Raw genomic sequence first — 12,607 nt, forward strand, 5'->3', positions numbered from 1 at the left:
CTCCAATCCTGAGGTGCCTTCTTATCGGAGTGGTCGGCTAACAGCCAGTGTCCTGTGCTGACTACGTCATCATGTGCGGACCGCGCGAACTGGAACGCGTGTCTCGGCTCTGGGCGGGGAAGACACGTGTGTGGTTACCGGAAGGCAGCGTGGCAAAAAGCCGGCATTGCGTGTTTTAGTGCCCCATTGTTTTCAGAATGCTGTAGTCTCTGTTGGAAAGCCAACAGTGGCCATAAATGGTGTTTGCTAATTTTTCTCAAAAATGAATTTCCAGACTCCTGAATAGCGTGGTGCTGATTCACTTTAAAAAAAAAAAAAAAAGAAACCACTCTGTGGTGTGAACACGTGTCCTACTCAAAGATATGCTGGAGTAGGTTGTACAGAAGGAGAGTTAATAATTAGGCGAGGGTAGGGTTAATAATTAGGAAAGGGTGTTAACATCTGACTTAACTTAAAAATTTTTAAAGACTTTTTTTTTTTACAAATAGATATGTCAGTATTCATTTAAAAATTTGAAACCCTGAAAAAATGTTTTTGATCTTCATATATGTTTCCAAGAGTCTGTAGTTACTTTTCTTCAAACGTAGACTCATAACTTTTTTTCCACTTACTATACTATGGAGATTGTTTTCTGGCAAGATGTATAGTTCCACTGCATTATATTTAATGAATGCAGTATATGGCTGTAACATACTTTAACCAGTGATGTAATAATGGTACAATTCCACTTTTGGTAAGAAATTAAGACTGTTCTCACAGTACTTTATTTCCTAAAGTGTTTATTATTTATTCAGTACATGAGAATTAGAGATAAATCTGCTTTCTGGGAATTTATAGGGAATCAGTGTATGTAGTAAAGCATTTTGTTTAGGAATTAGAAATCTGCTTTGAATCTCATTTGATAACTAGCTGTTTGATTTCTTCCAAGTTATTTATCTCTGAGTCCCCATTTTAGCATCTGTAAGATGAAGATAATTTTGTTAGGAAAAATTGAGATAATTTAATGTAAAAGTTCTTAGGAAGTTGTTTAAGAAATATCCCAAGGTGTAAAATATCTTTTCAAAAGAATATATGTTTATGGTGTTAGATATAAAGTGAGTTTGAAAATGTAAGTTCCATTTTTGTTCAGACCTCAGTAGTCCCAACCCTATTGAATTACTTGTAGAATTATCACAATTCCTAAATTATTCAAAACCCAAGTTCTCTAAGCATCATGTATAGACTAAGTAAAATGTACATAAATGTTATTCAATTAAAGGGTTACTTAATTTATAGAAGTTTTTTGTCATGTATTTTCCTAAATAATAAAAGAATATGTGTCCCATACTGTTTTGAAAATTCTTTATAATCATGCAAGTAGACTTTATACTTGAGGAAATTAGAAATAATAGCCGTTGTAAAATTATCTTCACTCATATGAATTGTTAGTCTTCTACACACATGTGTAAACATCAGATAAAAAATTACTGAGGCAGTGTCATATAGTGTAAAACCACTAGTCTGGTGTCATTGAGGCCTGGGTTTAGGTTAATTCAACATATTTCTATTGAGGCACCTATTTTGGGCTAGGAACAGTGAAGGAGTACAACATTGTACACAATATTATAGTCACCCTGAAAGAGTCAGTTAAGCTGGATTCTGAAACATGGGTAAAATTTGGATAATCAGAGACTTTGGGGAAGGTTACATAAAGGCATAGAAATAGGCATAGTTAGGACAGGACCTGGTTTTTAGATGTTAAGAAATCCTTGTTGGCTGGAGTTAGAAATGGATAATGGTCAATAAGGCTGGAATAAAAGGGTGGAGTCAGCTCCTAGGGTGACTTGAAAACAAACTATAGGAGTTTGGACTGAATATCAGGCTGTGCTAAGCTGCTCAAGATTTGTGATCAATGATAGAATTGCACTAGTATCAGGAAGATACTAGTATTAGTTATATTACTAACTTTATTCTTTAAGGTCAGTCACATTGTCTTTGGGTCCTTCTGAAGATTAAAATTCTTTTTTTCTGTTCTAAGACTATTTGAATTCTATGACACAGATACAGGTTCGTTCTTTTATTTGAGAAAATCAGTAATGAGAAATTAATGCTTTAAAGAGATTAGTGGCTGCTCCTTTACTTCCTCTTACTTTGGTAAGAAGTTTACTTCTTTTAAACAGCAGATTCTTTTAAATGTTTTATAATATGGCTAAGTTTATTTGACAAGATTCTGTTTATGTCCATCCTTGATGGTATTAAATGTTTTTGAGTGAAAACTGTATAAATCTATTTCTTGCCATTTCAGATTCACAGTACAAATTGGAAAGGAAGTTATAGATCTCCTGAGGTTTTCTCCTAGCTCTAAAAGTCTGTAATTCAGATATATTTTTTACACCTTATTTTGGTTTATTTAACTAGCCTATCAAATCAGTTTTTAAAAATCACTTTTAAATAAGTTTTAGCTAATGCCTCAAACTGTTTTTAGAAAGAGGTAAAGAGTTGTTACCAGGTAGTTTCTCCTTTCTAGATAGGGAATGATTACTGGTAATGATTTATTGACCTAATATGGTTCTTTGGGAATTTGGGAAGGGACTTAAAGGGATTTTTCTGTTCCTAAATTGGTTATCTTTATCAGTATATTTTCACTGCTGGAATTACCCAGAAGAATATTTGTAGTAGTTTTTCTGAAGAGGTTAACTTCAACAGTGATTCACTTGAGCTAATACTGTTTCTTTCATCTTCGAATAGTTGGAATAGATAATGGGAAAGAAGCAGTTGAAAGTGCGGCTGCATTTCTCTTCAAGACATTTCACTTGAAGGACTCTGTTGGTCACAAGGAGACAAAAGCTATCAAGCAGATGTTTGGTCCCTTTCCATCATCATCGGCCACTGCAGCTTGTAATGCTACTAATCGAATTACTTCTCGTTTCCGTCAAGACAATCTCACTGCTCTTATCCAGATGACAGAGGAAGAAAATAGTGATAGAGTTTTATTTGGTAAAAATTTAGCATTTTCATTTGACATGCATGATTTGGACCACTTTGACGAGTTGCCAATAAATGGTGAACCCCAGAAAACTATAAGCCTTGATTATAAGAAGTTTCTGAATGAACATTTTCAGGAGCATTCCACCCCAGAGCTCAAGCCTGTGGAAAAAACAAACGACTCCTTTTTGTGGTGTGAAGTTGAGAAGTACTTAAATGCAACTTTAAATGAAATGGCTGAAGCAACAAGAATAGAAGATCTTTGCTGTACTTTATATGATATGCTTGCTTCCGTTAAAAGTGGTGATGAACTTCAGAATGAGGTATAGTGGAAGTTATTGAAGTTTTAATATGAATTATCTTAATAGCCTTTTTAAACATGGATAGTTAACAAAGATAGTTTAATATTGTGCTCCTGTAAAATAGGTAGCCAAATGGTTTATATAGTATGCATGTATATCTTTCCACTAAGCAGTTGGAGGAGGACTGTGAGTGTAATGAATAACAGAAGACTGAGGGCAACAGTTAAGATGTCCACATGTCTTGGTTATTGGGACAGTCCTAGTTAAATCTGCTGTTACATTTTAATAATCAATAGTCAATAATCTTCAAAAAGTGTATAGGTTTAAATGCTGAATCATGATTACTGTACTAGTAAGTGTTAATGTTTGTATAGTGCTTTATATTTCTAAGAGTTCTTTGATGAAAATAAATTTCAAAGTATTAGAAATTTTACCTATATATTGAGTGACTTGCTGATTTAGAAAAATATTTTTCACTAGTTTCCATGTTTGAAAGAATAAACTTTGAAAAACAGACTGATATAGAAATAACTGGACTAATTTATATTACTTAGTAAAAAAAGTATAAGTTTTTTATATCACATAAAGGAAAACATAATTTTAATTCCTTTCTATGCCACGATTTAGTTACGTTATTCAAAATGATGAATTACTCTTACAGTTACATGAAAAGTTCATCTTAAAGTGTTTAGTTTTGCTCTCAGTACTGGCATTATATTCCTTTCCTGTTATAAATTTAATATAATGTCAACCTAATCTTAATACTGGATAAGTTAGATGAGTAACATATTTAATGAAGGATTAAGAGAAGTGGTATACTGTTGCAGAGTGGGTAGAGGCTTTGAAATCAGACAGTCCTTCCTTTCCCTTTTATTGGTGGTAAGACTTTAGGTAATTGAATTTCCAGAGGCTGTTTTCTTGTTGGACTGCCTCACAGGGCTATGAATGCAAAGATAATAGAATCGTTATAAGCCTTAAAAGATCTATCTATATGTGAAATGGTAAGTAGCATTTAGTAAATACTCATTACATGGTAATGTAGCTGTGAATATTATTTGTTATTGTTACTATTTTAAATCACATCAAGTGTCAGAAATACAGATAAAAAATACTAGTTTTTTTTTTTCAGAGAAAAATTAATTTAGGGAATTAACTAAACAGATATTAGAGGCCTGACCCCATGGTAATGATAGGTATTATGCTGATAAACTTCAGTTTGGAAATAAGTTACCGTATTGTTAATTCTGTGATCAGTCTCATTTATCTTAACTTTTTTGCAGTTTAATTTATATCAAGATATGTTCCACATTTGTAAATGGTTTTGCTCTAACATTCTGAAAATAATAGTATTGTTTTAAAAATTGGGATTTATAAAGAAAATTCTACTGATACTTGTTTATCCTAACTGAATACATAGCAGTTGTCTTATTATGATTATAGTAAACTGAAATTTACAAACATATAACTAATGGAAATTTTATTTTCTGAGTTAGCCATAAAACTTTTCTTTTCACTTCTGAATATCTGCAGTGAAATTTGTATTTCTTATTTCCTTGCCACAATTTTTAAGTAGTAACTGAATTTGATTGTTGGAGGGAGAATGTTTTTTAGTTCTCAAGATTTTTTTCATAATCTACCTTAGTACAAGGTCAAGCTTAATTCACGCATCCATCCATTCATCATACGTGTATTGTATGTGTTTATTATGTATGAGGTACAGTGCTAGTTACTGGACATAGAAGGATGAATAAGATAGCAACCTTACTTTCAGGGAATTCATTGTTCAGTAAGAGGAGACATAACATTAAGTAAGTGTACTCAAATAGCATAGGTATTATGTTACTACATAGACAGCACAGGTGTTAGGGGCATTGACCCCATGCACAGGCAAAAGTCCACTATAACTTTTGACTCCCCCCAGAACTTAACTGCTAATAGCCTACTGTTGACTGGAAGCCTTATTGATAATGTAGTCGATTAACATATATTTTGTATGCTAGAGAAAGGAAAATGCTAAGAAAATCATAAGGAAGAGAATATACATTTACAGTCATGTACTGTATTTATTGAGAAAAAACCCATATATAAGCGGACCCACACAGTTCAAACCTGTGTTGTTCACAGGTCAACTGTATATAGAAAGAAAATGGGGGTGTAAAAGAACCAGTCATAGATTGTGTGGAGGGGTTACTATGGTAGGAAAAGTATTCATAGAGGAGGTTAATCTTGATCCATGTCTTAAAATATGACTATATTTAACTTCCTCAAGTGGACCAGAAAGGTAGGGAACCTATTTTAAATGTGAACAAGAATGCAGTGTGTTTAAATAGCTGTAATCTGTACAGTGAGGGTGCTGGTTGTAAAAGGCATGTGGTTGAGAGACAAGGGTGGGCAGACAGGTAAGGGCCAAATAAAGTAAGGCTTTGAAATACACCTTGTTAAGGTGTATTGGGAGCCACTCTAAAACCTATAGATACACCCTATATGGTCTGGTTCAGTGATTTTTCAGCCAGTGTTTAATGGACAGTCTCTTTACAGACAGTCTCTTTAACGGAGTCTCTTTAATGGACATGTCACTTTAACATGTAAGTGAATATTTCACATTCTACCAGTGGCTTGAGTAATGGAGTTTTAAATGATTCATTTAGTGTTTTGGTTTTTCTAACTGTGAATAAAAATAAACAATTATTATGATAGTTTTTTTTTAATTTTACAGTATATGTTATTTATACTTTATATATTCGATCCTTTCTGTGCAATTGTAGTTTGTTACAGCAAATTTTCCTTATAATTTTGAAGTAATGCTTCAATAGAAAAATGTTTTATTACAGTCACTCTTGACCACTGTTATTTTCACTTTAAGGTGTGCTATACCTTATGTGTTGTCTTTTGACTTTTAAATTCTTCACTTTGAAGCCTGGAAAGGGTGTAATTAAAAGAGTAATCAGTATGTGTGATAGCATGATTAATTTCCATTTCTTTTTGAGGTTTTAATTGACTCCGGAATAGTAATATTTAAATAAACACGCTGTGTGCTGTTGCTCTAGAAATTTAGCTGAATCATAGGAATATATTTTTACATATAATGTAAGAGGAGTATGTTAAAAGCTATGTCTATGCTGAAGGCATTTTTCTTCCTCAACATAGGATTTCCCAATTCCAACTTTAGTTTATTGACCTAATGACTGATGATAAAGCTGTTTTTAAGGACTGGCTATTTAAAGGTTTTTTTTCCCCCCAAAGACTTTTATGTTATTGTTGAACTAGTGTTGGAAGCATGAGAATAAAAAGTGTATGTATATGATGACATTTACCACAAAGGTGGTGCGAGAGAAAGGTTCTAGTCTGAAATGTGTGGAGAGAAGTAATCCTAATGACAATAGTAATAACAGTAATGGCAATTTTTGAGGTCTACTGTTTGACATAAGCATTATGTTAAGTGTTGTATGTATGTGTGTCACCTCCTTTAATCTTTTTTCTTTTTTTTATTTTATTATGTTAATCACCATACACTACATCATTAGTTTTTGATGTAGTGTTCCATGATTCATTGTTTGCATATAACACCCAGTGCTCCATGCAGAATGTGCCCTCTTTAATATCCATCACCAGGCTGACCCATCCCCCACCCCCCTCCCCTCTAGAACCCTCAGTTTGTTTCTCAGAGTCCATAGTCTCTCATGGTTCGTCTCCCCCTCCGATTTCCCCCCTTCATTTTTCCCGTCCTACTATCTTCTTCTTTTTTTTTTTTTTAACATATAATGTATTATTTGTTTCAGAGGTACAGGTCTGTGATTCAACAGTCTTACACAATTCACAGTGCTCACCATAGCACATACCCTCCCCAGTGTCTATCACCCAGCCACCCCATCCCTCCCACCCCCCACCACTCAAGCAACCCTCAGTTTGTTTCCTGAGATTAAGAATTCCTCATATCAGTGAGATCATATGATACATGTCTTTCTCTGATTGACTCCTTTAATCTTTAACAGCAATGCTTTGAGGTAAGCAGTGCTGGATTTAAACCTGTTAGAAACTCCTAAGCACTGGAAAGGTTACATTCTGAGACACTTCACCTCCCCTCCCGTAAGTTATTAAAAAAAAAAAAAAAATCATGCTAAAGCAAATATAAGAAATTCTAATAAAATTTCATTTGTACCATTGTAGTTAAGTTGAAGTATTTTTCAAACATCACATTCTTTAAAAGCATTTTTCTCATTTTTTGGTACCTCTGCTTTGCTGGTACTTATTTAAGGAGATAATCTGTTGGCCTTATGGATTATTGCTTACTAGGAGGTAGCTAGCTGTTTTATAGAAATGTTGGGAAATTTCCCCAAGGTTACAGAATAAGTAGTGAATCCAGGATTTAAATTCAGAATTCTGACTCCACTGTGGTGTGTTTTCTTTGCCAAAAAGTAAATCTGTACATTTTGCTGTATTTGGTGCTTTGAAACATAAAACATTTTTTTTTTTTTTTTAAGATTTTATTTATTTATTTGAGAGAGAGAATGAGATAGAGAGAGCATGAGAGGGGGGAGGGTCAGAGGGAGAAGCAGACTCCCTGCTGAACAGGGAGCCCGATGCGGGACTCGATCCCGGGACTCCAGGATCATGACCTGAGCCGAAGGCAGTCGCTTAACCAACTGAGCCACCCAGGCGCCCGAAACATAAAACATTTTAAATATACTGAGGAATCTTTGGCATTTACTCTAATTCATAATTTCATTAGAAACAATGTTTTGCCCTTTTAGAGAGTTCCAAATATGGAATTGGCTGAAATAAGAGAAAGGATGAAACCTTATTAAGAATGAATTTCAGTATTTCTGCAGAGAATTAGTTACATTTGAAGTATTTATATGTTTTAGTGGCTGTTGAACTAATACAACAGCCCACTTCTTAGGTTTCTCAGTACCATTGTCTTTACCTGCCCTACCTTGCACCTCTAAGGGCTTTTCTTCTTTTAACCTCTCACTCCTAGTCATCTTTCTGTTAAAGCTACAGTCATGATTAAGCCTTAGAATTTGATTGGGCTAGAGATTCTTTAAGGTTCTTTATGCTCTTGAGGTTTATTTATTTTAAAAAAATATTTATTAACGTTAGAGCATTTTAGCCATCGGAAACAAGTAAGATTTGAACATTCCATGTTATTTTCTTAATCGGGACCTGTCCTGATTAGTACAGACATCTTCCTGTTGCTGATGTTCCATAACCAGAATTGTAGCAGTCGGTTTAGTCCTACTGGCATCATACAATGAACTTTGAACACAGACTTTCCCCCTAGAAAGTAGCAGTATTAGTAACAGCAAATCTACTATGTTTTCAGTGCCTGTTATGTGTGGACCTGTACCAGGCTGTCTCCCTTGACATAACCAGTTTCTTGATAGTCCTGCATGGTAGGGATAAAATCCTCTGTAAAAAGATACAAAACAAAACTGAGGCCCATGTGTTTCCTAAAGTGATAAAAGCAAGGATGGTAGAAATTCTGGGACTTTTTTCTGAGCCTAGGCCTACTGTTCTACCCAGTAGGCCATTAGATTCTTTGAAGAGAAGGGCACTGACTAACAAGACTATCTGAAGGAATTTCTTTTCTTACAAAGCCGGGTCAAATTCTTTCTGTTTCCTTACCTGTGGTTTACCATGGGCAAACTACTAAGCCTTTATAAACATCAGCTCCCTATTTGTAAAATATCTGCTTAGGAATTTTGCTGTGGGGAATTGTGAGATAATATATATGAAGTACTTAGCATAATGTTTCACAGACTGTAGGCTTTCAAATGTTAGTTTCTTGCCTTCCATATTAATGAGCATCATATATTTACACATATTAAAGTTTTATTAGAGTGTATACACTATAGATGAGTATATAAAATTTTATCTATGCCTTATATATAGATGGTTCAAGTAATAAAATGATGCTTAAAGGCTAGGTCTTAATTCAGAGAATTATTATTTTTACTACTTTTTTTTTTCTATTTCGCTTTTTTAAGTGTCACTAATCCTAAAGAAAATCTTTTGAATTTAATTTTTGACGTGAGTTCTGATTTTAATAGTCTTTGTTAAAATATAAAAGATGTTAATAGAAAAACACTTGAGAATATTGGAGATCTATTGAAGATGTATTGGAGTGTACATATCTCTTGGTACTCTTTCAATATTAAATGCTATTTGCAGAGTTATTAATACTGATGTAAATATTGATAGAGTTATTGTGTAATCAGTTCTTAGGAAAAGTGAATTTTGAGTTGTATTGATATGATCATAGTTTGCTTTTGTGCATATGGGGCTTATTCTTTATAGCATTTGTGATTTGACATTTGCTGTTAGCTTTATCTCTTGACTCTTTGCAGATGGTGTTACTTGACTCATTCAAGTTAACTTCTGAATTTAACCCTGTTCCAGACATGTGCCTGATCCTAAGAAGTAGTTGGTTAGATTGTCTTCTGAGGGAAGACTGTATTTTTTTTATTACTTATTTGCGTTATAAATGATTCAACATTCTTTGAAATTTTGATGTAGAATGATTAGCATGGTTTAATATGGTGGTTCTTGAACATTTTGTTCTCAAAACTCCTTTACACTCTTAAGAATTACTGAGGACCTCCTAGAACTTTTCTTTATGTTGTTTATCAATATGTTCTATTGATATTGTATTAGAAATTAAAACAAAAAAATTTAATACATTAAATTATTTAATAAGTATTTTAAAATAATATACCTAATTTGTTATATTAACATAAGGAACATTTTTATTAAAAATAACTTTTCTAAAATAAAAAATATAGTTTGAAGAATGGCAGTGTATTACATTTTTTCAAATTATTTCAACATCTAGCTTAATAGAAGACAACTAGATTCCCATATGTGCTTCCACATTTAGTCGGTTCTGATAATCATACATTATGTAGCCTCTGCAAAACTCAACTCACTTTATACTCATGGGAGGATGTGAATGAACGAGGCAAATAATATTTTAATAAAATAAAATATACTAATATTAAATTTCTTATATTAAATAATGTTATTTAGTTTTAATAATAATTTTGACCTCATGGACCTCTTAAAAGGCTCTTAGACATTTCAGACCACACTTTGAAAACCACTGATTTAATGTGTATACTACAGTCTGACGAGGATATAGTGATGGTTTTAGTATCTAAAATAGGGTATTTATTATTGTGCAGAATGATACCGTTAGTGCTTTATGAAAAGATTTTTCATCTATTTGATGTTGTACATTCTTTTTGGTAGATTTAGCACTGATGAACAATACAAAGACACTGACATCAGCCAGGCTGGGATTAAAATAGTGTCCCTTCAGCTTTGAGGGCCAAATATGTGTTGCTTTTTCTATAGTCTTTCCACCAGTGATCAGAAGAGCCTTTCCTCCAACCAAATCTGAATGGAGAGCTGCCACTGGGTAAAATTACATTTTTAAGATGTAGAGAATCTTTAGAGTCATAGAATTTCTCCACCCAATCTAGTATTTGTGGGTCTAGCATTCTGTCAAAATGATGGTGCCCATATAATGAGGTCTAATGAAGTGTTTTTTGGGTTTTTTTCCAAAAGGCATCCCATTCCTTTCTTGAGTAGTTCTCTTATAACTTACTTGTTTTGTTGAACTGATACTATTTCTATTATGTCTGCCATTTAGTCCTGTATTTCTGCAGTGAGGCAACAAAGTTGTAGGCATCTACCCTTTTACATGAGGATTTTTTTTTTTTTTTAGATTTTATCTATTTATTTGACAGAGAGAGACATAGCGAGAGAGGGAACACAAGCAGGGGGAGTGGGAGAGGGAGAAGCAGGCTCCCCGCTGAGCAGGGAGCCAGATGTGGGGCTCGATCCCAGGACCCTGGGATCATGACCTGAGCCGAAGGCAGACGCCCAACAACTGAGCCACCCAGGTGCCCCTACATGAGGATGTTTTAGACATGGTGGTAGTTACATTTTCTCTCCCTTACCCTTTTTTTCTTTTAAGTGTAAAACTCTCAGTTTTCTTCTATGTTGCCATTAATCCATTGTCAACACAATTTGGATGCAGTGGTTCAGTGCTCCATAGATCTACCAATATTGACATGTAGAATGCTTTCATCATCTTATCTTCAAGGATATTAAAAAGTGAGTTACTTTGCCGGTTTAAGAACAATTAACCCAATAATCTCATAGGAAAATTAATTAAGACTATTTTTTCATGGCTTCATTTAGTGAATCCTGTTCTTTTTTGTTGTTGTTACATTGCTATGTGTTAATTTTAAGCTTATATTTAAGTATTTTTCACAATCCATCATTTTTATCTCTTGTTTTCTTTTTTTAAATTGGAGAATTTTGCCTTTCTCTGGCACTTTTTTTTTTCATTATTTCTCAGAGATAGCAGTGATTATGTTTAAAATCCTTGCCTGTTTAAAAGAGAGAAAATGGTATCTTACTGTTTAATTGCATTTTTTATTACAACTGAGGTTTAAGTTTTTTTTTTCATATATCTGTAGGCCACTTACAGTTTTCTTGTGAGAATTGCCAATTTTTCATTTGATCAAATTACTTTTTTATTTACAAGAAAATTTATAATGAGATTAAAAAATTTTTGCAGATGTTCTAAGTATTCAAGTAGGCAGATCTAGTCATCTTTTTACATAGGAGTCTTCCTTTGGTGTTAGATTGCTTAGAAAGGCAGTCCTCAAGACATGATTGAATCTACCATGTTTTTTGAACTTTGTTCATTTTTAGTCTCACTGGTTTTAAGTAGAATGTTATTTGGATCAGATGTCTCTTTTCTCTGTATTTCATTAATGGACACATACCTGAATATGTCCATAGTGCATACTCTAAAGTGATAGAGCCATATTTCTCAAGGTTCTTGTCACTTCCACATTGTTTACCATTTTAGGTTGTTCATTCCTATGTTTACTCTATAAGCAATGAACTTTTCATGAGGAAAGATGAATCATTTGTTCTACTTTTAGCTGAATGTGAAAGGAAAGGTCAAAATAGGTGAAATATTTCACCTGTTATAATGGGTCTCTTAAGTTTTATAATCTATATTGGGAAAGCATTAGCTATATTTTATATTTATCTTGGTTGTGTGTTGCTTTTGTTCCTCTTTTTATGGGTCCAATTATTAAAATGATGGGTTGAAAAGGACATGATAAAATAAACATAAATTTATGTACTTGTAACCAGGAATACTATTAATTCTAGATAGGAAAATCTGGTTTAGCAGCTACATTTGTTTAAAAAAAATTTTTTTTAAACCAGTCACTATTTCCTGCTCTATTTTTTGGCCACATTTAGGTTTTAAGCATGTTTTACTCTATAAGAAAACACTGATGTCATACTTGATAAAA

General features: G+C 33.4%; 1 protein-coding gene across 1 annotated transcript in view; it reads left to right on the forward strand.

Moving 5' to 3' along the window:
- Window positions 1-12,607, forward strand: part of ASCC3 (activating signal cointegrator 1 complex subunit 3) — a 366,263-nt gene that overhangs the window by 33,976 nt on the left and 319,680 nt on the right. Inside the window, exon 4 of the mRNA XM_032408161.1 lies at window positions 2,728-3,287. Within this exon, the coding sequence (XP_032264052.1) occupies window positions 2,728-3,287 (560 nt within the window). The remainder of the gene's footprint in view (window positions 1-2,727; window positions 3,288-12,607) is intronic.

The sequence above is a fragment of the Phoca vitulina genome, unplaced genomic scaffold (genome assembly GCF_004348235.1).
Source record: "Phoca vitulina isolate PV1807 unplaced genomic scaffold, GSC_HSeal_1.0 scaffold9, whole genome shotgun sequence".
Taxonomy (NCBI): Eukaryota; Metazoa; Chordata; class Mammalia; order Carnivora; family Phocidae; genus Phoca; species Phoca vitulina.